The sequence below is a fragment of the Dendrobates tinctorius genome, unplaced genomic scaffold, assembly GCF_039654945.1.
Source record: "Dendrobates tinctorius isolate UK_male_01 unplaced genomic scaffold, ASM3965494v1 ptg000135l, whole genome shotgun sequence".
NCBI lineage: Eukaryota > Metazoa > Chordata > Amphibia > Anura > Dendrobatidae > Dendrobates > Dendrobates tinctorius.
Genome location: NW_027361803.1, coordinates 6,752,967 through 6,779,937, shown reverse-complemented (window position 1 = coordinate 6,779,937; position 26,971 = coordinate 6,752,967). Strand labels below are relative to the sequence as shown.

Sequence of the window (26,971 nt, the reverse complement as noted above, 5' to 3'; positions counted from 1 at the left end):
CGTGTCCTTACAGCCAATTTTCCTTGGACGCAGAGATGACACCTGCTCAGCTGTGGATTACCAGGCACTGATCCAAGGTGCAGGGAAAAAAATGTGACCGATTGGCAAAGGTTTACGTGCAAAGCTCAGACTAATGGTTTTACCATTACTGGAACTTACTGTGAATAAATTCCACATATCCAGATAAAATAGAAGGTGTTCATGCTTCCAAGCCCAAAGTTATACAAGGTCACCTTGTGGAGGGGGTGGGGTGCACCATTGAATAGCTGCCGATCGGACATTCAGGAGTCTAGTGAAGGTGGGCCACTCGAATGATCAAAAATATATGGAGGGTGAATATTTAGGAACAAATAGTTTCTGAATCTGTTAAAGTGTCTGCGCTGTGCCACTCGCTTCTACATTGGGAGGTGAGCGGGGCCGATTACGTTGCATCTTTACGTGCCTGCTGGCACAATAGGACACTTGCACGATACCTGTTGATTGCTCACTGATCCTAGGACGTTAACAATATCAGCACTGCTTATGTCCTGATGCAGAAGTAAGTAGCACTGGCACCTGCCATATTGTTCAAAGAGAGGCGCGCTGCCTGGTGGCCAAGAGAGGCACGCGCTGCCTGGTGGCCAAGAGAGGCACGCGCTGCCTGGTGGCCAAGAGAGGCACGCGCTGCCTGGTGGCCAAGAGAGGCACGCGCTGCCTGGTGGCCAAGAGAGGCACGCGCTGCCTGGTGGCCAAGAGAGGCACGCGCTGCCTGGTGGCCAAGAGAGGCACGCGCTGCCTGGTGGCCAAGAGAGGCACGCGCTGCCTGGTGGCCAAGAGAGGCACGCGCTGCCTGGTGGCCAAGAGAGGCACGCGCTGCCTGGTGGCCAAGAGAGGCACGCGCTGCCTGGTGGCCAAGAGAGGCACGCGCTGCCTGGTGGCCAAGAGAGGCACGCGCTGCCTGGTGGCCAAGAGAGGCACGCGCTGCCTGGTGGCCAAGAGAGGCACGCGCTGCCTGGTGGCCAAGAGAGGCACGCGCTGCCTGGTGGCCAAGAGAGGCGCGCTGCCTGGTGGCCAAGAGAGGCACGCGCTGCCTGGTGGCCAAGAGAGGCACGCGCTGCCTGGTGGCCAAGAGAGGCACGCGCTGCCTGGTGGCCAAGAGAGGCACGCGCTGCCTGGTGGCCAAGAGAGGCGCGCTGCCTGGTGGCCAAGAGAGGCGCGCTGCCTGGTGGCCAAGAGAGGCGCGCTGCCTGGTGGCCAAGAGAGGCGCGCTGCCTGGTGGCCAAGAGAGGCGCGCTGCCTGGTGGCCAAGAGAGGCGCGCTGCCTGGTGGCCAAGAGAGGCGCGCTGCCTGGTGGCCAAGAGAGGCGCGCTGCCTGGTGGCCAAGAGAGGCGCGCTGCCTGGTGGCCAAGAGAGGCGCGCTGCCTGGTGGCCAAGAGAGGCGCGCTGCCTGGTGGCCAAGAGAGGCGCGCTGCCTGGTGGCCAAGAGAGGCGCGCTGCCTGGTGGCCAAGAGAGGCGCGCTGCCTGGTGGCCAAGAGAGGCGCGCTGCCTGGTGGCCAAGAGAGGCGCGCTGCCTGGTGGCCAAGAGAGGCGCGCTGCCTGGTGGCCAAGAGAGGCGCGCTGCCTGGTGGCCAAGAGAGGCGCGCTGCCTGGTGGCCAAGAGAGGCGCGCTGCCTGGTGGCCAAGAGAGGCGCGCTGCCTGGTGGCCAAGAGAGGCGCGCTGCCATGTGGCCAAGAGAGGCGCGCTGCCATGTGGCTAAGAGAGATGCGCTGCCATGGGCGCTGCCTGGTGGCCAGGAGAGATGCGCTGCCTGGTGGGCAGGAGAGATGCGCTGCCTGGTGGCCAGGAGAGATGGGCGCCGCCTGGTGGCCAGGAGAGATGGGCGCCGCCTGGTGGCCAGGAGAGATGGGCGCCGCCTGGTGGCCAGGAGAGATGGGCGCCGCCTGGTGGCCAGGAGAGATGGGCGCCGCCTGGTAGCCAGGAGAGATGGGCGCCGCCTGGTGGCCAGGAGAGATGGGCATCCCTCCTGGTGGCCAGGAGAGATGGGCATCCCTCCTGGTGGCCAGGAGAGATGGGCATCCCTCCTGGTGGCCAGGAGAGATAGGCATCCCTCCTGGTGGCCAGGAGAGATGGGCATCCCTCCTGGTGGCCAGGAGGGATGGGCGCCGCCTGGTGGCCAGGAGAGATGCGCGCCGCCTGGTGGCCAGGAGAGATGCGCGCCGCCTGGTGGCCAGGAGAGATGCGCGCCGCCTGGTGGCCAAGCTTCGGGGCGTTGAGTTCACTTTAGGAGTGTTGTCAGTGGAAGTGGAGCTGACCCCTTGATGCAAGGATCTATTCCTTGGATTTCATGCCTTACTGATGATGTGTGATGTGTGGGCAATGATAAAGGGACATACACATTGGTAGAGCGCTAGAGTCGTCTCCTAGAGTCCGATGCCCCAGACAGGCCCTGTACACACTCAGTACATACTGTACAGCCCATCGGTTGTAATCATTCATACATTAACCTTCTCTTTCAGGTGCACAGAGTTTTTTCCAAAGCCACCACGTCACGTGACCCCATCGTGGAGCGAGGAGACCGCATCCTATCAATCAATGGCTGCTCTCTACAAGGTGCAGCTCACGGAGATGCTCTGACCGCTCTACACCGAGCCAAGCTGAACAGAGAGGCCGTCATCGTGATCCGAAAGGAGAGCGACCGGGAGAGACCGTGCAGACCAGACACGTCTGGGGCGAGAGGAAGACACCCAACATCTGGAAGGGATGTCTCGATGGCAACCGATGCAGGTAGGAGGTTAAACCGAGGACACGTGGAAAACATTTCAAGTCACATTTGGTTCACATTATCGCCGGGAGACTTCTTGTCATCTAACGAAATGCATATTACACATCGAGTTCTCCTCTTCACAAGTCATCAGTCTCGGTTGTGGCGTTCACGGGAATTGTCCTTTTCTTTTTGTCTTTAGTTATTTTTTTGAAAAGTATATACACATCGGCTCTGTTGGAAGACACGATATAAGGGTACAATGTACAACTGTGCCGGCGGTGGGCGATCTCTTTGTTGGGGGGGGGGGGGGGGGGGGGGTGCTCAAATTTGGAATCATTTTTGGAAATTATAGTAAAAGACGAATTGCAAAAATTGCAGCACAATTTTCTGTCCTCCTATATATTAAGACTACAAATCCAACCCAATATAATATGTCACATAGCAGTCAGATCAATGACAGCCACTTCACATAACGTGTGTCTACCTGGGTATTAGGACCTGCATCTCCGGCCGTCACTGGCAGATTTTAAGCAGGAAATCCAGTTTGTTGAGAAATTCTCAAATTTGCGCCTCTGGATCTTGTGCTGTGGGTTCATCGTGCGCTATACAAACAATGCAAAGAATTCTATACATCCTATATAAAATAGTAACAATCATCATCACTCTGCATTGAGCGAGCCAGAAGTTGATATTTCCTCTGAAAACTGTGTACATCTAATTTGACAGTACTGATGTGGTGTAAATGGGGTTGAGCCGCAATACCAGACACAGCCTGTAGACACAGGTGGCGCTGTTTCTAGGGGGAAAAAAGACCCTGCCTTAATTTCAGTCAGCCCCTTCAACACTGGGTAGCTTCTGGATATGCGCCTTATAATCCAGCTTCTTCTCTAGTAAATCCCAAGTACAGTACATACAGCGTCATGTAAAATTTTAGCCACTCCTTGGTAAAAATTACTGTTACTGTTGTGAACAGTTAAGGAAGTTGAAAATTAAATGATCTCTAAAAGGCCTAAAGTTAAAGATGACACATTTCCTTTGTATTTTGGGCCAAAAAAGTATATATACTGTAAATATATTTTCCTCTTTTACATTTTAAAAATTACAAAAAGGAAAATGAGCCAATGCAAAAGTTTTGGCACCCTGCATGATTACTACCTAATAGCACCCCCTTTTCCAAGTATCACTGCTTGAAAACACTTTTTGTAGCCAGACAAGAGTCTTTCCATTCTTGTTTGAGGGATTTCCATCCATTCTTCCTTGGAGAATTCTTCTAGTTCTGTGATATTCCTGGGTCGTCTTCCATCCTCTGCTATTTTTAGGTCTGGCCACAGTTTATCAATGATGTTCAGATCAGAGGACTGTGAGGGTCATTATAAAACCTTAATCTTGTACCTTTTGAGGTAGTCTATTGTGGATTGTGACGTGTGTGATAATGATCCTAACATCATTATCTATTTGTAGAAGCCATCCTGTTTTGATCACCTTCAGCTTTTTACAGATGGTGTTATGTTTGCATCAAGAAATGGTTGAAATTTAATTGAATCCATTCTTCCCTCTCCCATGAAATGTTCCCGTGCCTTTGGCTGCAACACAACCCAAAGCATGATTGATCCACCCCCATGTTTAATGGTTGGTGTTGGTGAGATGTTCTTTTCCTGAAATTCTGTGCCTTTTTTTCTCCACACATACCTTTCATCATTGTGATCAGAGAGTTTTATATTAACCAGGCTTGTTAAGATGTTCTTTTGCATACTTCTGACGCTGAATTTTATGGTGAGGACGCAGGAGAGGTTTTCTTCTTATAACTCTTCCATGAAGGCCATATTTGTGCAAGTGTCTCTGAACAGTAGAACAATTTACCACAACTCCAGAGTCTACCAAATCGTTCTGAAGGTCTTTTGCAGTCAAGCAGGCGTTCTGATTTACCTCTCTAGCAATCCTACGATCAGCTCTCACTGAAATTTTGCTTGCTCTTCCAGACCTTATCTTGACCTCCACTTGACCTTCCTGTTATCTGCCATTTCTTAATTACATTTCTAAGTGAGGAAAAAGCAACTTTAAAATGCTTTGCTATCTTCTTCTTATAGCCTTTTCCTGCTTTGTGGGCCTCCACCATTTTTATTCTCCGCTCTAGATCGCTTCTTAGAAGAACCCAAGGTCGCTGTTTTTTTGGCACAATGTTAGAGGAGGCTGAGTTTTTATAAAGCTGGGAAATTTGCATCACCTGGCCTTTCCGAACGATGATGGTGAACAAGCAATAAACGTAACAGGCTAATTAATGTCTGAGACCTTGGTCAAAGTTATCTGAGCACACACATCTCCCAAACTTTTGCATGGTCCCATTTTCCTGATCACAGACATGTTGGGCCCTCAAGAACAAGACCAGCTTTTAGATTGAGGGTCCTGAATGTAGCAACCTCCTCCCCCTTAAGTGTTCATCCTGAAGGTAGCCATCAGCTCTTATTCGCTGTCCATCAGAACAGACTGCATGTAAGCCCCCTGACGGCTGTGATGGGGGGCTTGGCCTTTCTATGCCTTTTCTTGTTAGTTTTGGATAATGTGCCAGGTTGGGATTGTACAAAAAGCAGACAACTTCCTTTCCTACTGTACATTAAAGAGCAATCATGTAACACGCCCCGGTGTCTAGCGCTCTCCAAACACTCGGAGAGGTTCCCGGTGTGCGGAGCCTTTGTCCTGCCATGTTTACACAGATTGAAGTCTTTATTAAGACATCAGAAGTGTTCATCAGAGTGTAACGACACGTTAGCAGCCTGGTGTCAGGAATCCAAAATTATAGCACATTAGTGATTACTAAAATACCTCTTTGTGCCGCGCAGCATGAGCGCCTCCTGGTAAATCCCAAGTCAGTGTAGTACTGTGCATCTGTACTGCAGGAGACGAGTGCATAAATAACAGTTCCATTAAGCTACCTGATATCTCGGCAGCGCTGATTTGCACAATAGAGCATCAGTCGGGATGCCTCTATGATTCATGTGAGCGTATGATTCTCAGTGGACTATCCTCAGTCTTGCGGCAGATTTAATCCCTGGTCTCCTGCTGCGTTGTGCTGACCTCTTTTTGTTGCATTATGTTCCTTCCTTCAATTTCTCCTGATTTGTTACCTATCCTTTATTTCTCCCTTCCTTTTATTTCCTTCTCTCCCATCCTCCCCTATTTTATTTTTCCTCCCCTTTTCTTCCTTTTCTTCCCTTTCTTAAACCTTATCTCTTTGCTTTTCTTCTTTCATTTCTTCCTTCAGTTCACTTACGGTATGTTTCTTTATCCTTCCTCACTCTATTCCTCTTTCCCTCCTACTTCATTTTTTCCTGTCTTACCTTCAATTATTCACTTCTTACATTAATTTCATTTCTTTACTCCATCTTCTCTCTCTCTCTTTTCTTCCTCTTTTACTTTTATTCATTGTTTGCCTGCAATACTTTTTTTTCCTTTTTTCTTCCTTTTATTGTTCTATCATTCTAATCTTATCTTCTTCTCTTACCTTTTTCCTTCCTTACCTTTATTTCCTTAATTATTTCATTCTTTTATCTTTCCTTTGCTTTTCTTTCTTCTTCTTTTTCCTCTTCTCCCTCTATCCTCTTCTTTCCTTTATTCGCTTTCTTTCCTCTTCTTCCCTTCTTCCGTCTCTTCCTTGTTTTCCTTTCCTCTTGTTCCCTCCGTTCCCTTTTCTCCTCTTCACCTTCTTCACTTTCCTTTTTCCTTCTATCTTCTTCCCTCTCTTCCCATTCCATTCTTCCTTCTCTGCCCTTCTCTGGTCTAGCTCCCTTTCCGGTCTTCCTCCTTGATATTTAGTGACTTGAAGATTTGTACTTGTATTCCCTTCCATTACTTAATCTGTAATTATAGTTTCCAAGCATTTTCTGTAACAAGTGAACAGAAACACTGCTGGATGAAGAAATATTTTGATATGTGACCTGGAAATCTGAGCCCGGACACAAGGCTGTGGGGAGTCATTACATTTATAATCTCAGGGCCTAGCGGGTGCCTTGTGGCCCTTGGAGAGAGGGACCCAGACCAGGTCGACCTTCTTTCCCAGAGTGACAGCTATGCTTGTGTTACCCTGTATGGCACCGTAATGGGGACATTGTGGTTACTTCTGTGTTCTCCTCGGTCCCCCCATATATGTGACTAGCAGCAGCGATCCACAGGAAACATCCAGAAGGATTGGAGTAGTAGTTTCTTTGGTGCCAGGGCACCAATGTTAGCGAGCGCTCCGTCTCCCTCTAAATGCCAGAATAGATAGCGTTACTCTCTTGTAAGTCTTGCCTGAGTCTTGCAGTTTCCATTAGGCCTGTTTCACACTTCAGTTTTTCGTGTCAGTTAAAATCCGCCAAAAAAGGCGGAAAAGCGGATCCGCTCCTAACTGATGTGAACGGATGCCACCGGATCTGTTTTCTGACGGATCCGCCAAATGAAGAATTTTAAAGGGGAAGGAAGGAAGGATTTCAGGGTTAAATTCCCGGCTGACCTCCTTTGTCCGGGCATGCGTACTGTAAAATGCGAATCCTACAGCAAAAAAACGTTGCAGGGTCCGTCCAGGCTTGCCGGCGGACACACACATTTTGGCGGTTCCGCAAAAAAAACGGATGGCCATCCGTCAAGATCCGCCGGTAATGGAACTCAATGGGGAAAAAACGGATCCGCCCAAAAAAAAATGGCGGATCCGTTTTTTTAAAAAACTGGCGGATTTTCACTGATGGTCAAAAACGGAAGTGTGAAAGAGGCCTTAGGAGCACAGATGGCCGCTGTTAGGCCTCTTTCACACTTCCGTTTTTGACCATCAGTCAAAATCCGCTAGTTTTTTTTTGGCGGATCCGTTTTTTCCCCATTGAGTTGCATTACCGGTGGATCTGTTGGATCCGTTTTTTTGCGTAACCGCCAAAATGTGCGCGTCCGCCGAGAAGCCTGGACGGACCCTGCAACGTTTTTTTGCTGTAGGATCCGCATTTTACAGTACGCATGCCCGGACAAAGGAAGTCAGCCGGGAATTTAACCCTGAAATCCATTCTGGCAGTGGAAAAAAATTATCTTTCTCTCTCTCTTTTTTTTCTCTCTCTCTCTTTTTCTCTCTCTCTCTTTTTCTCTCTCTTTTTCTCTCTCTCTCTCTTTCTCTCTCTCTTTCTCTCTCTCTCTCTTTCTCTCTCTCTCTTTCTCTCTCTCTCTTTCTCTCTCTCTCTTTCTCTCTCTCTCTTTCTCTCTCTCTTTCCCGGCCAGCGGTTCCTTTAAAATTCTTCATTCGGCGGATCCGTCAGAAAACGGGTCCTGTGGCATCCGTTCACATCAGTTAGGAACGGATCCGCTTTTCCGCCTTTTTGGCGGATTTTAACTGACACAAAAAACTGAAGTGTGAAACAGGCCTTAGAGGCGCAGTTCTTATTACGCCAGGATCCAGCCACTGTGGAACAGAGAAGTTACTATTTTTCCATAAACCTGTTTTTGCCTCTCTAAATAAAAATGAATAATCTTTATAGTTTATCGATCTGATTTGCAACTTCATCCAAGTTATTATCTGCATCTCTTATTTTACTGCGCAAAATAGTTAAATGGCGGCTGAGAGAATAGAAAAATTGCCTATCTGCTTATCTAATTCTAAATTACATCCTGTATCATACTCCAGAGCTGCGCTCACTATTCTGCTGGTGCAGTCACTGTGTACATACATTACATTACTGATCCTGAGTTACATCCTGTATTATACCCCAGAGCTGCACTCACTATTCTGCTGGTGCAGTCACTGTGTACATACATTACATTACTGATCCTGAGTTACATCCTGTATTATACTCCAGAGCTGCACTCACTATTCTGCTGGTGCAGTCACTGTGTACATACATTACATTACTGATCCTGAGTTACATCCTGTATTATACTCCAGAGCTGCACTCACTATTGTGCTGGTGCAGTCACTGTGTACATACATTACATTACTGATCCTGAGTTACATCCTGTATTATACTCCAGAGCTGCACTCACTATTCTGCTGGTGCAGTCACTGTGTACATACATTACATTACTGATCCTGAGTTACATCCTGTATTATACTCCAGAGCTGCACTCACTATTGTGCTGGTGCAGTCACTGTGTACATACATTACATTACTGATCCTGAGTTACATCCTGTATTATACTCCAGAGCTGCACTCACTATTGTGCTGGTGCAGTCACTGTGTACATACATTACAATACTAATCCTGAGTTACATCCTGTATTATACCCCAGAGCTGCACTCACTATTCTGCTGGTGCAGTCACTGTGTACATACATTACATTACTGATCCTGAGTTACATCCTGTATTATACTCCAGAGCTGCACTCACTATTGTGCTGGTGCAGTCACTGTGTACATACATTACATTACTGATCCTGAGTTACATCCTGTATTATACTCCAGAGCTGCACTCACTATTGTGCTGGTGCAGTCACTGTGTACATACATTACAATACTGATCCTGAGTTACATCCTGTATTATACCCCAGAGCTGCACTCACTATTCTGCTGGTGCAGTCACTGTGTACATACATTACATTACTGATCCAGAGTTACATCCTGTATTATACCCCAGAGCTGCACTCACTATTCTGCTGATGCAGTCACTGTGTACATACATTACATTACTGATCCTGAGTTACATCCTGTATTACACACCAGAGCTGCACTCACTATTCTGCTGGTGCAGTCACTGTGTACATACATTACATTACTGATCCTGAGTTACCTCCTGTATTATACTCCAGAGCTGCACTCACTATTCTGCTGATGCAGTCACTGTGTACATACATTACATTACTGATCCTGAGTTACATCCTGCATTATACTCCAGAGCTGCACTCACTATTCTGCTGGTGCAGTCACTGTGTACATACATTACATTACTGATCCTGAGTTACATCCTGTATTATACTCCAGAGCTGCACTCACTATTCTGCTGATGCAGTCACTGTGTACATACATTACATTACGGATCCTGAGTTACATCCTGCATTATACTCCAGAGCTGCACTCACTATTCTGCTGGTGCAGTCATACCTTACATTAGGGGTTATGTATGGTGTGAGGTCTCTGCTGTCTCTTCCTCCTCCTGGAGGACATACAATGTGTAATATCTGCAGTGTCTGCTATTCTCGCGCTTCTCGTGCGGCAGGAGTAGTAGACCTGTCAGAGGTGGCCATCACCCCGGCTCGTCCTCCTATGAAGCCATTTTTGTGAGGTGCAGCAGACTCTGGAGCAATGGGCACTAATGATGGGTTGTGCTTGGTTGCAGCTGGCGTGGATCTGCAGGATGCCGTCTGTGTGGAGCTTCAGAAGACCTCGGCCGGCCTGGGCTTCAGTCTGGATGGAGGAAAAGCTTCCATCTACGGGGATCGGCCGCTGTTCATCAAAAGGATATTTAAAGGTTTGTTTTATGTGTGCGGCACCGATACATGGTGACAGGGTCAGGACACACCCACATGTACAAAACACGGGACAAGGGGGAAAGCAGGAGAAGCTGGGCGGACCCCGACTTATCTGAGCGCTGTGTGCGGCACAGACATTCACGTGTCATCTGCAGATCGCTCCATTAGCAGAAAACCTGATCAGTTCTGCACTTGACCCAAATGCTCAAGACGATCCACCGATAAATTGTAGCAAACCCTTACAATAGTTAATATGTTTTTATTAATCTTAAATCAGATCTTTCATCAGAATTTATACTACAAACTGCATACATCATGAACTAGATCTTAGACTTGATGAAGCTGATTTACTTACTGTGAAAATCCATGCCTGATTCGTTGTATAATCCTGATTATGAAAATGAGCACATTACACATCCAGGTGAAGAGGAGGGAGAGCGCACAGGAGTCCCGTTGTATTCAGTTTCTTCCCACCAAACCTGACTGACGGCCACAGCTTGTACTGAGCAATGTGAGATCTTGGCAGCAGGGAGGAGGGACACTGAGGAGTTGTCAGTGAGGCTAGGTGGGTGGAGATCGGGCAACAGCAGGAGGATGGACAAGAAGGAGATGACAGTCAGTCTAGGTGAGTAGAGGTGCAGCAGCAGGGAGGAGGGCCACTTAGGAACTGTCAATAACTCTAGGTGGGAAGAAATTCAGCACAAATGGGGAAGAGGAACACTGAGGAGCTGTCAATCAGATTTTAGATTTATTGAGGCTGATGTACTTACTAGGAAAATCCATGTCAGAATAGTTGCATTATCCTGATATGAAAATGAGCATATTATACCTCCAGCTGAAGAGGGAGAGCGCTCAGGAATCCATCTGTATTGAGTTTCCTCCCATTAATCCTGACTGACAGCTACAGCTTGTACTGAGCAGTGTGAGATCTCAGTAGCAGGGAGGAGGAACACTGAGGAGCTGTTAATCAGGCTAGGTGGGTGGAGATCGGGCAGCAGCAGGGAGGAGGGACATCAAGGCGCCGACAGTCAGTCTAGGTGAGTAGAGATTCGGCAGCAGGGAGGAGGGACACTGAGCAGATATCATGGTAGGTGGCCGTAGGATGAGTGGTACTTTAATACCAGGTCACACACCGTCCTCTGGTCTCGGGGGTCTGTAGCTTCTGTTGTAAATTCTGGTGACAGATTCTCTTTAATGGCCACCGTGGAATCTTACATCTCTGACGGTCTGCGGCTTTTCCCGGGGATCACCTTTTGCTGTTGTCTTCATGGACGGCCCCTGTAAGCCCCTCGATGTCTGTGGGACTTGTGAACAGATGCTGACGGCCCTGTGCGATGTGCAGCAGAGGAATCCATTATCTTGGGGCTGAATGGATCCGATTTCCTTCGGTCCCCTGTGTTACACAATGGCCGTCCTGTCTTCTGTGGGGGTCCGCGGTGATTTATGAGCGCTCAGACTTGTGCACATGCTTCTCACGTGAAGCCTTTATGGCCGTCATTAAATCCTCCTTGGTTTCTGCTCCGGATTATGTCATTCCTGTTTGCAATTATGGCCGTCTTGTACGGAGCGCCGTCATACAATCACACGAGGCTGACATAATATATATAAATGTGCAGGTCCTGATTAACGGAGACCCCCTGGTGCAGAGCGCGGCCCCTCCAACGGCCCAGGTAGGTTTGTAGGTAAAGCCACCAGCACCTACAGGAATGCCCCCGATGACATCAGCAGCAGCGCTGATCCTAAACCCACGATGTCATCACCCCCCCCTGTATTTCCATCTGTGCACAGTTATGGCATATCCGCACCCACCATTCCCCCTCCATCATATCATCGGCCACCGCATGTTTGTAGTAAGGGCCACCCCTGTCCATGGGGATCAATGGGTGCAGGTGACCGTGATGTCACCGTACTGACGGCCATGACTCTGGACCTGTGATGTCACCACTGACCTGTGGCTTCGAGCATAACCCGCCTGGCACAAGCACTAATAATGTCATAATGACATCATCACCCCTACGATGTCATCACAAGCGCTGGAAGCATTAATCATCATTCCCTAGCTTAGTCTCATTTGCAAAGGAAATCTTTTCCACCATACTTTACTCTGCAACATCACTCACATTAAAGTACATCTATCTGTTGATTGTAGGAAATCTTGATATTTTTTTTTATTATTTTTTATTTTTATTTTTGCTCCCAGGTGGCGCCGCTGAGCAGGCTGGAAGGATAGAAGCCGGGGATGAAATCATTTCAATCGGTGGCAAAGCTCTGATCGGCCTCATGCACTATGACGCCTGGAACATTATCAAGGCTGTTCCCGAGGGGCCGGTCCAGTTACTGATCCGAAAGCACAGAACTGCGGTGTGACAGGAGCCCCCCTCTGCCGCGGGACGTCCACTGGTGGCACCGGACACTTACAGCCGGACTCCTAACAAATCGATTAACTTAGTGATGGGAGGACGGATCAATTGCGCTAATGTCCACCGCGGAGTGAGGAGCCGCCATTTCCCACTAAACTTGAATATTCCCCTTTATTTATATCTCCAGCCTGCAAGAAAGCAGCACTAGAGCCTACAGATGCAGCAGAGCCGCATGTGCTCGTCGTCTGGGTCTGATGGGTCACCACATGACACGCTCGGCTCTGCTACAACTACACGTAGCCGCTGCTCACATGATGCGTGTATTCCATCCCCGTCTGGACACTTGATGCAGTATTAGGGTTGCGGCCGATCCCCAGGACGTGGACCATTCAACTCTCCAACTGTAGAAAGCCACGTTATTTTATATGAGTTGATAAAAATTGACATTCGGGATTGCGGCACGCAAGTTTTTCTTAAACTTTTCTCAGACCCGACTATTGTGACCACCTGCTTCCCCTCCCGTACACAACTGTATAGCTGCAGCAAGGAAGGGGGTCCGCCCGTGACCGAGCAGCACGAAAAAAACATCTACTCAGGACTGCGTCTGATGCACAGGAGTGCTGCTCTGCAGGAGGCTTCTGCAACGCCTGAGAGATAAGAGAGCAGCAGGTCTCCCCTTCGGCGGTATACAATATATCTGCAACGTACAGATGCAGCAGAGCTGAGTTTGTAGTGCCGCCCTCATGTCTGTATCAGAGTAAAAAGAATCCAGCGATTTGCTGTTAGTCCTAAGTAGAATGATAGATAACGCTTTATAAGATTATGACCTGACAAACTCAGCTCTGCTGAATCTGCATCTTATGGAATCCCAGGGATGAGTGTAAAATTAATGAGGGACTATCGCCATCTAGTGTCCATTCACGGCATGAACAGAAAATCATCTCAAAGGTCACACAATGATATAGATTTACTGTATATACAGATTGAAGACTGATGGAAATCCTGTGTGCGTGTGTATATATATATATACAGTGCCTTGCGAAAGTATTCGGCCCCCTGAACTTTTCAGCCTTTTCCCACATATCATGCTTCAAATATAAAGATACCAAATGTAAATTTTTGGTGAAGAATCAACAAGTGGGACACAATTGTGAAGTTGAACGAAATTTATTGGTTATTTTAAATTTTTGTGGAAATTCAAAAACTGAAAAGTGGGGCGTGCAATATTATTCAGCCCCTTTAACTTAATACTTTGTTGCGCCACCTTTGCTGCGATTATATCTGCAAGTTAAGGTCCCGTTACATTTAGCGATGCACCAGAGATCCCGACCACGATATCACCCGGACAGGATCGCATGGGCAGATCTCACCAGCGATGCAGCAGCGGTCGGCGGTTGTACTCACCTGTCAGACACGGCGAGGGTGATCGTCTTCTGCCTGCTTCCACGGCTCGCTCGTCGGCGCCAGCAGGAAGCCGACAACGAGAAATGGAACAGGCCGATCTCGCGCGATCAGCGATAGCCAGCGGGGGAGCCGGTCGGAGGTGAGTATCACACATAGCGATATCGCTATGTGTAAAGGGCCCTTTACTTGGGGTATGTCTCTATCAGTTTTGTACATCGAGAGACTGAAATTCTTACCCATTCTTCCTTGGCAAACAGCTTGAGCTCAGTGAGGTTGGATGGAGATCGTTTGTGAACAGCAGTTTTCAGCTCTTTCCACAGATTCTCGATTGGATTCAGGTCTGGACTGTGACTTGGCCATTCTAACACCTGGATACGTTTATTTGTGAACCATTCCATTGTAGATTTTGCTTTATGTTTGGGATCATTGTCTTGTTGGAAGACAAATCTCCGTCTCAGTCTCAGGTCTTTTGCAGACTCCAACAGGTTTTCTTCAAGAATGGTCCTGTATTTGGCTCCATCCATCTTCCCATCAATTTTAACCATCTTCCCTGTCCCTGCTGAAGAAAAGCAGGCCCAAACCATGATGCTGCCACCACCATGTTTGACAGTGGGGATGGTGTGTTCAGGGTGATGAGCTGTGTTGCCTTTACACCAAACATATCGTTTGGCATTGTTGCCAAGAAGTTCGATTTTGGTTTTATCTGACCAGAGCACCTTCTTCCACATGTTTGGTGTGTCTCCCAGGTGACTTGTTGCAAACTTTAGATGACACTTTTTATGGATATCTTTGAGAAATGGCTTTCTTCTTGCCACTCTTCCATAAAGACCAGAATTGTGCAGTGTACTGATTCTCTGCAGTTCATCCAGAGTGATCATGGTCCTCTTGGCTGCTTCTCTGATCAGTCATCTTCTTGTTTGAGATGAAAGTTTAGAGGGACGGCCGGGTCTTGGTAGATTTGCAGTGGTATGATAGTCCTTCCATTTCAATATGATCGCTTGCACAGTGCTCCTTGGGATGTTTAACGTTTTGAAAATCATTTTGTATCCAAATCCAGCTTTAAATTTCTACACAACAGTATCACGGACCTGCCTGTTGTGTTCCTTGCTTTCTGTGCTTCAAACAGAACCATGAGACTATCACAGAGCAGGCGCATTTATACGGAGACTTGATTACACACAGGTGGATTATATTTATCATCATAAGTCATTTGGGACAACATTGGATCATTCAGAGATCCACAGTGAACTTCTGGAGTGAGTTTGCTGCACTGAAAGTAAAGGGGCCAAATAATATTGCCCGCCCCACTTTTCAGTTTTTGAATTTCCCCAAAAATTTAAAATAACCAATAACTTTCGATCAACTCCACAATTGTGTCCCACTTGTTGTTGATTCTTCACCAAAAATTTACCTTTGATATCTTTGTTTGAAGCATAAGTGGGAAAAGGTTGAAAAGTTCCAGGGGGCCGAATACTTTCGCAAGGCACTGTATATATAATCTATATCTGCTGAGACATTATATATATATATATATATATATATATATATATATATATATATATATATTATACATAAAAAATATATAAAATATCAGTGGCTACATATATATTTATAGATATGCGCTGTTGGAGTCTGGTATTTTGTTATCGAGTGATAGATCCCTTATATCATCTAGATATATTCCCCTATTTTTTCTTACACTGAGCAGATGTCTGCAGCCTATGGTTCCCCCCCAATTACAGATTCCAGCATGTTCTTAGTTATGGCATGCTGGGAGTTGTAGTTCTACTTCAGCCAAGGAACCGCAGGTTGCAGATCGCTGATTATAGAGGTGAAATATTGTCTATTTTAAAGTATTTCTTTTTTATCTCCGTAAAGCCAAAGCTGCCATTTCCAGTGCTCAGCGCCTTATGGGTGGGTGACTTCATGCTCCTGTCTGACATTCATCAGTCACTTTAATTTATTATTTTTGGGGGAAATAATCAGTGACTTACGGAGAGGATCCTGTGTGATACATAGTGGACGCGGCTCCGCAGCATTAATCTTCACATGTCTTTGCTGTTTGGTTTCTATTTAATTTTAAAATGAATAAAATAACTTTGTGTTTTTCATTCAAATGGGGTGAAAATTCTGCTCTGATTAATGTTATAATATATCATCATAGCGGGGGGAGCTTTGTTTTTTTCTGATACAGAGTTCCAAATCCCCTGCACAGACGTAGATTTAAAGAGTTGACATGGTGACTACCTGCAGCCACCACTAGAGGGAGCGCGCTTTATAAGGTTTATTACTACAGTATGCAGTAAGCTCCTGAGCTCCCTCTGGTGGTGGCTCCTGGAAGGAAGAATTCCAATATATCATTTTAACCTTTGTATTAGAAAACTGCTGCTCTGCCGGCAATAAATGATGTATCTGTACAGACCTAAAAGTTATATAATACTAAAATGGAAAGATTTTTTGGATCCGCTCTATTAAATGATTATATTTTGAGCAATTGTCTGATAAAGCAGCGTTAGTGAAACCTCTCCTTTTATTCTGATAATAGGGAAGTGACACCTAAATGTTGTTATAACTCAAAAACAATATAAGATAAAAATTGGAAACCATCAGAAGTTGCTTTTAATTACAATTTCACCTAATCTGATCCAGTGGAGGGGGATTCTTCATTAAAGCTGTTCGTACTTTATTAAAAAAAAAATAAATAAAAGTTGATCAGAAGTTTAGTGCCGGCTCGCGGCTGCCCCCTTCGTTATATGATTTTGTAACATATTGTATATTTTGTTGATATATTTCTGTTTTTTTGTCGGATTCGCCTTGTACATGATGCCGGTGCAATAACACAATAGACTGTACATTTGTAACGCTGCTTCTCTCCTCTGTAAATCTGACGTATCTTGTTTTTAGTAGTTTTACCAAAAATAAAACACTCCGTATTTCAGCGATGATCCGCGTATTCCTGCTCGTTTGTGTCTATGAAGGCGACGGCGGTGTCAGGGCGCCATCTGCTGGTCATTTATGACATTGCCTTAGTTGTCTTATTGGAAACATTAAAGGGAAACTCCTGATAAAAAAACAAACATAAAAGGCGACTCCTACTTTTTCTGATATAAGTAAGACACGGAAGGATAGAATGGAAACTCCGCGCATGCAACTAATGAAAGGAAAGCTCATTTACATCACCTTCCCTTGCATGGGAATAAAGCCTTATGGATACAAATACAGTATACAACCCCTGGCAAATATTATGGAATCACCGGCCTTTGAGGATGTTCATTCAGTTGTTTAATTTTGTAGAAAAAAAGCAGATCACAGACAAGTCACAAAACTAAAGTCAATTCAAATGGCAACTTTCTGGCTTTAAGAAACACTAAAAGAAATCAAGATCAAAAAAATGTGGTAGTCAGTCGCAATAAGAGCAGCTGTGAATTCAGAGCTTCCAGGGCCTACTACCTGCCACCTCCCCACCTATATCTCTCATAGAGAGGAGGTAACAACAAGCTTAGGAAGATGACAGTCCATTGAGATACAAGGCCAGTTGACTGGAGGGTCACAACCTGGCTTCTCCGAATGTCTCCAGGGAGCAAGGTGACTGGTGGGTCCGATTCTTGGTTTTCACAAAAGTATTCGGGGGGCTCAGGTAATGAGTGGGTCCAAATCCTGACTGCCCCAAATGTATCCATGGTTCAGGAATGGTCAATGGAACAGATCTGTATTATTCCAACCGAAGCCATGGTACCCTAAGCTGGCATCCTGTAGAATGTCAAATCTGTATCCCTCTTGATGGAGCCATGATGTCTTGGCTGCTATTCTGTAAAGAGTCTCTGGTTCTTTGGATGTCTGGAAGACTTGGATGTATGGAGGAATCTATTTTCTTATTATAGTTCCTCACCCCGTGGGAACACGTAAAGGTCGATCCAGCGGACGGCACAACAAACGACAACAATGAGATGGAAAAAGGGAGAAGAAGGCTCTAACAGTAGGAAACGAGGGATGGGGCACTTCCTAACACGGCCTGAGCCTATCAGTAAGCTCCCCTAACGCCCTATGTGGGTCCTTCCCGCCGTCATGAACAAAACAAAAAACAACTTTTAGATTAAAGCAGAACCAGAGCTGTACAAAAATGAATTGTGACAGTACCCCCCTTTCAACAAGGGGCCTCTGGACCCTTAATTACGGACCTCACCGGAAATTACGTATGGAGAGGATTCCTCAATTCACTAGGATTCACCTCCGCAGTCACCAGATCCTCGGATTTACAGCAAACGCAGCCTCTGGGGTGCAACAAATCTCCAGAGCTACAACCTGCGGAATACATTCTGTACCTGCATTACTGGGGGTAACTCCAACTGGAAGGTCCCAGGACTGAGAACAGCCAACACCCGATACGGGCTGATCACACTAGAACTCCAGGTCCCAGATGCGTACTTCCACTTGATATTTCTAGTCGACACCAACACATACTGATTCACACACAGGTCCGGACCTGAACGTTTATTTCCATGCGTTCGTTTGCCAACAGATAGTAATTTCAATGAGGAACAGACCACAGAGGTGTCCCCCCCCCCCCCCCCGGGGCACCAAACTCATACCCACACCACATTCAGGGGGAACCACCACCCTCCCCTGATACCTCCTCTTGAGAGGACTCAGAGTTTAGTTGTGAGGGTTGAATCCTGCCCTTATTCCCTGGTGGCACTTTACCTGCCTCCACCGGATAAGAATAGGTAGGTTTGAGAAGGATGGTAGAGACCGTAGCTCCCAGGCAACAGTCTTTACAAGACTGGTCCCACCCTGGATGCCAATTTATGACCAGGTTGTGTTTCTTCATCCAGGGAAGCCCTAGGACGATGGGAGTTGGCATACTTTCCAAGACGTAGCACGACAGGGACTCCTCATGAAGTCCTGTCCTGCCTCAGTCCCGGGGCAGCTGAGCTTGGAGCCGCTGACATTACCTCACACCGGGCCTGTCCTGCCTCAGTCCTCGGGCAGCTGAGCTCGGAGCTGCCGACATTACCTCACACCCTGCCTGTCCTGCCTCAGTCCCGGGGCAGCTGAGCTCGGAGCTGCTGACATTACCTCACACCGGGCCTGTCCTGCCTCAGTCCTGGGGCAGCTGAGCTCGGAGCCGCCGACATGACCTAACACTGGGCCTGTCCTGCCTCAGTCCCGGGGCAGCTGAGCTCGGAGCTGCTGACATTACCTCACACAGGGCCTGTCCTGCCTCAGTCCCGGGGCAGCTGAGCTCAGAGCTGCCGACATGACCTCACACCGGGCCTGTCCTGCCTCAGTCCTGGGGCAGCTGAGCTCGGAGCCGCCGACATGACCTCACACCATGCCTGTCCTGCCTCAGTCCCGGGGCAGCTGAGCTTGGAGCCGCTGACATTACCTCACACCGGGCCTGTCCTGCCTCAGTCCTCGGGCAGCTGAGCTCAGAGCCGCTGACATTACCTCACACCGGGCCTGTCCTGCCTCAGTCCCGGGGCAGCTGAGCTCGGAGCCGCCGACATGACCTCACACTGGGCCTGTCCTGCCTCAGTCCAGGGGCAGCTGAGCTCAGAGCTGCCGACATTACCTCACACTGTGCCTGTCCTGCCTCAGTCCTCGGGCAGCTGAGCTGAGAGCCGCTGACATTACCTCACACCGGGCCTGTCCTGCCTCAGTCCCGGGGCAGATGAGCTCAGAGCCGCCGACATGACCTCACACCAGGCCTGTCCTGCCTCAGTCCTGGGGCAGCTGAGCTCGGAGCTGCCGACATTACCTTACACCCTGCCTGTCCTGCCTCAGTCCCGGGGCAGCTGAGCTCAGAGCCGCTGACATTACCTCACACTGTACCTGTCCTGCCTCAGTCCCGGGGCAGCTGAGCTCAGAGCCGCCGACATGACCTCACACCAGGCCTGTCCTGCCTCAGTCCTGGGGCAGCTGAGCTCGGAGCTGCCGACATTACCTCACACCGGGCCTGTCCTGCCTCAGTCCCGGGGCAGCTGAGCTCAGAGCCGCTGACATTACCTCACACTGTACCTGTCCTGCCTCAGTCCCGGGGCAGCTGAGCTCAGAGCCGCCGACATGACCTCACACCAGGCCTGTCCTGCCTCAGTCCTGGGGCAGCTGAGCTCGGAGCTGCCGACATTACCTCACACCGGGCCTGTCCTGCCTCAGTCCCGGGGCAGCTGAGCTTGGAGCCGCTGACATGACCTCACACTGTACCTGTCCTGCCTCAGTCCCGGGGCTGCTGAGCTCGGAGCCGCTGTCATTACCTCACACTGTACCTGTCCTGCCTCAGTCCCGGGGCAGCTGAGCTCGGAGCCGCTGACATTACCTCACACCAGGCCTGTCCTGCCTCAGTCCTCGGGCAGCTGAGCTTGGAGCCGCCGACATGACCTCACACTGTACCTGTCCTGCCTCAGTCCCGGGGCTGCTGAGCTCGGAGCCGCTGACATTACCTCACACCGGGCCTGTCCCTGCCTCAGTCCCGGGGCAGCTGAGCTTGGAGCCGCTGACATTACCTCACACCGGGCCTGTCCTGCCTCAGTCCTCGGGCAGCTGAGCTTGGAGCCGCCCACATGACCTCACACCAGGCCTGTCCTGCCTCAGTCCTGGGGCAGCTGAGCTCGGAGCTGCCGACATTACCTCACACCGGGCCTGTCCTGCCTCAGTCCCGGGGCAGCTGAGCTCAGAGCCGCTGACATGACCTCACACTGTACCTGTCCTGCCTCAGTCCTCGGGCAGCTGAGTTTGGAGCCGCTGACATGACCTCACACTGTACCTGTCCTGCCTCAGTCCCGGGGCAGCTGAGCTCGGAGCCGCTGACATGACCTCACACTGTACCTGTCCTGCCTCAGTCCCGGGGCTGCTGAGCTCGGAGCCGCTGACATAACCTCACACTGTACCTGTCCTGCCTCAGTCCCGGGGCAGCTGAGCTCAGAGCCGCTGACATTACCTCACACCAGGCCTGTCCTGCCTCAGTCCTCGGGCAGCTGAGCTTGGAGCCGCCGACATGACCTCACACTGTACCTGTCCTGCCTCAGTCCCGGGGCTGCTGAGCTCGGAGCCGCTGACATTACCTCACACCGGGCCTGTCCTGCCTCAGTCCCGGGGCAGCTGAGCTCGGAGCCGCTGACATGACCTCACACTGTACCTGTCCTGCCTCAGTCCTCGGGCAGCTGAGTTTGGAGCCGCTGACATGACCTCACACTGTACCTGTCCTGCCTCAGTCCCGGGGCAGCTGAGCTCGGAGCCGCTGACATGACCTCACACTGTACCTGTCCTGCCTCAGTCCCGGGGCTGCTGAGCTCGGAGCCGCTGACATAACCTCACACTGTACCTGTCCTGCCTCAGTCCCGGGGCAGCTGAGCTCGGAGCCGCTGACATTACCTCACACCAGGCCTGTCCTGCCTCAGTCCTCGGGCAGCTGAGCTTGGAGCCGCCGACATGACCTCACACTGTACCTGTCCTGCCTCAGTCCCGGGGCTGCTGAGCTCGGAGCCGCTGACATTACCTCACACCGGGCCTGTCCTGCCTCAGTCCCGGGGCAGCTGAGCTCGGAGCCGCTGACATTACCTCACACCGGGCCTGTCCTGCCTCAGTCCTCGGGCAGCTGAGCTTGGAGCCGCCCACATGACCTCACACTGTACCTGTCCTGCCTCAGTCCCGGGGCTGCTGAGCTTGGAGCCGCTGACATGACCTCACACTGTACCTGTCCTGCCTCAGTCCCGGGGCTGCTGAGCTTGGAGTCACTGACATTACCTCACACCGGGCCTGTCCTGCCTCAGTCCTGGGGCAGCTGAGCTTGGAGCCACTGACATTACCTCACACCAGGCTTGTCCTGCCTCAGTCCTGGGGCAGCTGAGCTTGGAGCCACTGACATTACCTCACACCGGGCCTGTCCTGCCTCAGTCCTGGGGCAGCTGAGCTCGGAGCTGCCGACATTACCTCACACCATGCCTGCCCTGTGGCAGCTCCATTACACTCTGGGCTGCTCTACCATGGTACAGCCCGTGCTAAATTCCTCCAATGCTGCCGACCTGTACTAACAAGGGAAGCTTAACTGTCATCAGCCGTGAGGACGCACTCATTTTCTACTTTAGTTTTTTTGTGGTATGAGGTTTTCATTTAACTTTATGGTCACAACCAACTTAAAGTTTTATATTTTTATTAATCTTTCTTCCAAGAGCGGTAACTTGACGGACTGTAACATGCGGGCTTGTCTTTGGGGACATGAGTTATAGTTTTTGAAATAGGCAGTCAACGAACTGTCCGAAAGGGCTGATGGGAGCTGTAGTCTCTCCCCTCTGTGTCAGTGCTGCGGCTGCACGAACAGACCAGGAAACAGAACTACCTCTCCCGTCGTCCTGTGCGCTCTGGCGGCCGGGTAGCTTTGTTTGCAGAGGGTTTGGCAGGAGGACAGCGTAGCCGGGGATTTAATATTTGTTTGAGTCATTTGGCACCTGGGTGACTGCAGCGCTGGATGTGCAGATAATGGCGCGGGGGGAAGCTGCCACTTCTCCTGTCTCAGAATGGCTGGTTTTAGCTTTGTTTCAACTTTCTGCTTCACTGCAGAGTTGTTTTGTTGCTGTGTAAAGTCTGCTCTGAGCTCTGTCCTGCCGTTATCACTGTGGGACTCTTGCTGTCACTGGTCACCCTGTGGGGGCCCCTGAGAGCACACACAGTAGGTGATGGTGCATCACTGTCCTGTCACAGCCATGCTCCATGCACAGCGCCATGACACCTGTCACCCGGCCCCGCCCCCTGCCGGGCTCTCACCTTGACAGAGTCCACCGGATACATGACTGTGCTCCACAATCCCAGCCACAGCCCCGGCCGTCATGTGCGTCAGCGGAGACTCCCTCCGGTACGCTCTCGTATTCGTCACCTTTGCCCGGCAAGGCGGGAACTCCCTCCCATTGAGAGACCGGGGCTCCGTAGCTCCATGGAGTTGACAGACATCGGAGAACAGACCCCTCCCTGTAAATGTAGCGAGCAGGCCAAGCTCTGCCCGCCGACTGAAGCCAAAACTCTCCTCTCCAGCCTACTAGTTTTCACATGACGTCACGCAGAGGGCGGGGCTACCTGTTGGTCCGCTGTCCTCGGCCACAGCGTCCTCTCTGGAGACCGGAGTGAGGGGCGTTCCTGATTGGCTCTTGTAAAGTTACAACTTTTTACTCTTGCCACGCCCACTCTGGTAAGGGCACGGACGTGTCACGTGAGCGCTGCCTGGGATGGAATGCGGGAGAGATCAGAAAACTCGCATTCGCTTTCCTTAGGACTTGGGATAATCCATCAGCACCATCAGTAAGTGACGGGGGGGGCAGTCAGCAGATCACAGGTGCTGCTCACTGGTCCTTGGGGTTTAGGTTTACCTCTAAGTACTTTCTGCCTTGTAATTCCTATGCAGGTAGCGGTGTGGAGGCTCCATAGTAATAATTATAATGATGACCCCATCACATGACCGGGGGGCCCACATAGTCTGAGCAACCCGGGGCCCTGGCTACCCTTAATCCACCACTGCTCAGGGTTAAACTCTGCTGACTCCATATACTGAGCCCCAGCCACCACATCTAGTAACAGATCAGCCTCCCCCTCTTCAGGCAAGCTACAGACAGGTAACACACAGGACTCCCTGTCTTGATGAGCCTTCAACATATTTACATGTAATACTTTCTGACGCTTTGCATGCTCATCTAGGGTCACCACATAGTTAACATCTTTTAGCCACTTGTGTACAGTGTGTTATGTCCCCACATGAGGTGAATGGAGGTGTAGTTGATTGGGGCTGGGAGAAATTCCTACCTTCCGTTTCCTCAATGCAGAGCAGACAGGACCATATGCTGTTCAGCGTCTGGAGAGATGATACACACCAGGGTTTGTGAAGTCCAGACTTGTTTATTTTGAAATCTGGACATACAGCATATGATTGGTAATGCAGTAGGTTCTCCAGACGTGCAGAATGTTAACAAGATGTGAGCAACGATGTGTGAGCAAAGTGTGCAGCAAATTGTGAAGCAAGGTGGTACAGCAAATTGTGTGGCAAATTGTGCAGCATATGTGATCGAAAAACTGATGCCTTTCACAGCTCGGTACAAGCATGTCTCTCCCGGGTGAAAATGAACCTAAGAATGGCTGCTAGCAGGAAGAGAAGCCGTGAACCTTGACCCGGATGTGCAAGGCATGTACAAGAATTACTTAGTGACAGGCTGCTATACAGAAAAAGGACAGCAGGTGGCAGCAGACCAAATGCAAGACTGTATACACGGCATAGAAAATAACAGTCCGTGAAACCATATAATCATAACATAGACGGAACAGCACACTCCCCGTCTGAAATTCCGTAAGGGATTTCACTGTATTAATGTTTTTTTTGTTTTTAAGTAAAGTTCAAAAACCTAAAAAAGAAACACAAATATGCATGCAATGCAATAATAACTTCAAAACGAGGTAGATGACAGACAGTTCCTGAGACAATCCAAAGAAAACCCATCTTCGGATCTGAGAAGCCGCACTAGGCCAAACTATCTCCGACCCACGGTAATCCAAAGGACAAAGTACTAGGACAGTGTTCTGTCCGTGGTTCATTCAACCAGAATGTCCTCAATAGGTAGTGATTTATGACAGACGTGCCAACCGTGACAGACTTTGTCTCCACATGAGTTGTGATAAGATCTCGCAATGTGGACTAACCTTGCTATATAGTCTTGACAAGTTTCATCCAATTGGAGAAGCGTTCGAAGCGCTGGCAACCGAGGCTGGAGGTTGGTTTAGTGTTTGTGGCCAAAGCACTGACCTCGGAGCAGTCTTCTAGATCGCCATCCGGATCCTGGATGCTGAAGACTTCCTGGACACATTCATTTCCTTTCTGTTCCAACACAAACTTAGGACCTGAAAGCCAAGAAGAGTTAGCAAAGGACCTTATAGACATAGGTCTAGTGGCATGGTCAGCTGGATTAAATTCAGATGGGATATAGTGCCATTGTTCAGGCTTGGAAGACCTCCTTATTCTCTCGATGCAGTTACTGACGTACACGTAGAAGCGCCTTGTTTGGTTGTAGATGTAACCTAAGACAATACTGTCACTGTAGTACTGTACGTCGTCTATGTTGGTGTCCAGCTCATGCTGTATAAAGTCTGCGAGTTCCGCTGCAAGCACGGTCGCACAGAGTTCAAGCCTGGGAATAGTGTGGTCAGGCTTGGGAGCCAACTTAGCCTAGCCGAAAACGAACCCAACATGATCTTGATTGTCGGGTCCCGTCACCTTCAAGTACGCAACTGCTGCAATGGCCTCCGTGGATGCATCCAAGAACACATGGAGTTCCTTCCTAGTGCTAGCAGCAAGTGAGGTTCTGGCATAGCATCTTGGTATATGGATTTCATCCAAGGCACACAAAGACTGCTTCCAGGTTTCCCATTTTGGTTCATTCTCAGGAGGGAGTGGGGCATCCCAGTCCTTGACGGTTTCGGAAAGCTGTCTCAGAAGGGATTTACCTTGTATGGTAATTGGTGGTATGAATGCCAGTGGGTCGTATAAGTTATTCACCACTGACTGCTTCAATCTAAGCTTGGCTTGGTGCAGCATACCTTGGGTCCTCTTGAGTAGGTCGATCGCTGCTTCTTCTGTGGGTAGAGATTTTAGTCCAACATCTACGTAGAAGTCTTTCTCTACAAAGTCTCTGGCGTCTGTTCCATATCCGAACTCTCCTTCTTGTGCGGTTCTCCGCAGGCCATAGGTTGCCACTGCGGGGGAAGGGCTGTTCCCTAATATGTGCACTCTCACGCGATACTCCACCATCCCTTTGCTGGAGTCATTGTCCTTTTACCACAGGAACCTAAGGAAATTCCTATGGTCCTCTCTGACTATGAAACAGTGGAACATCTGTACAATGTCGGCAGTGATGGCAATGGGCTCTTTCCGGAACCTCATCAACAGGTTGATGTAAGATTAGGACCCGTGAGGAGGACATCGTTGAGAGAAACGCCTTGATGTTTGGCGCTTGAATGAAAGACAATTCTAATTTGCTTAGGTTTTCTTGGGTGATATACTCCGAATGAGGGTAGGTACCAGCACTCCTCGTTTTCCTTTAAGGGAGGCGCTGGCTCCGCATGGTTATTGTGGAATATCTTGCTCATAAACGTGACAATGTGTTCTTTCATCTCCAGTTTATTGCTAAGTGTGCGCTTGAGAGAGTTGAATCTGGACAAGGCTTGTTCACGATTGTTCGGGAGTCTTACCCTGGTAGCTCGGAAGAGTAGGGGAAAAACCCAGTAATTAGGCTCGTCCTTAAGGAACTCATTGTCCATTATCCTGACAAATTCCTTGTCTTCCATTCACGGGGCTACTTTGTTGTCATCCTTAGTTGTATGAAACACCGATCTTCCCAAGTCATCTGCATAGGGAGAAGGAATGACATCAGGCAGCTGTACGGGATCTGAAGGTTTCTCTTTCACCTTATAGTGATGTGGGCATGGTTTGCAGAAAGTAGTTTGTCCATCTCGGCGTACGTAGGTCTTAAAGCAATCAACTCTTGTTCGGTCCAAGCACACATTTCCTATGATTACCCACCCCAAGTCGATTCTCTGTGCGTAGGGGGCATAGTCAGGACCATTGCACTGTTGGCGGACCTTATGTAACCTTAAATTGTCTCTGCCGAGCAGAAGTAGGATTTCAGCATGAGTCCATAGGTGGGATAACGCTGACTAGGTGCCTTAAGTGTGGTTGGTGGAACACAGCTTGTGGAGTAGGAATCTCCTTCCTTTGGCTGGGTATTTGATCGCATTCGATTAACGTAGGTAGGGGTATTTCTACACCTCCGTTGACAGGAGAAGCAATGAAACCTTGTGCCCTCCTGCCGCTAGTCTCTATGCGACCTGAGCAAGTATTCAGAGTATAGGGCATTGCTGGTCCCTTGATTCCAAAGGCTTCAAAAAACTTAGGTCCAGCTAGGGATCGATTGCTCTGATCGTCAATAATGGCATACATTTTTACTGCCTTCTCTGGTTGCCCTTCTGGATAAACTCTGATTAGGCATATCCTGGCAAAGCATTTATCACTTTGGCTCTCC

General features: G+C 49.1%; 1 protein-coding gene across 6 annotated transcripts in view; it reads left to right on the top strand.

Annotated features, from left to right (window-relative positions):
- The window catches only part of PDZD2 (PDZ domain containing 2), a 328,957-nt gene extending 312,092 nt beyond the window's left edge, over window positions 1-16,865 (top strand). For 5 of the 6 annotated variants that reach the window (XM_073543881.1, XM_073543880.1, XM_073543885.1 and 2 more), the window contains 3 exons: window positions 2,498-2,765; window positions 10,026-10,157; window positions 12,359-16,865. In XM_073543881.1, the coding sequence (XP_073399982.1) occupies window positions 2,498-2,765; window positions 10,026-10,157; window positions 12,359-12,525 (567 nt within the window). In that variant the 3' untranslated portion in view covers window positions 12,526-16,865. Of the gene's footprint in view, window positions 1-2,497; window positions 2,766-10,025; window positions 10,158-11,774; window positions 11,829-12,358 lie in introns of all 6 variants that reach the window. The other variant, XM_073543882.1, reaches the window with a different exon arrangement.
- The last annotated feature ends 10,106 nt before the right edge of the window (window positions 16,866-26,971 follow it).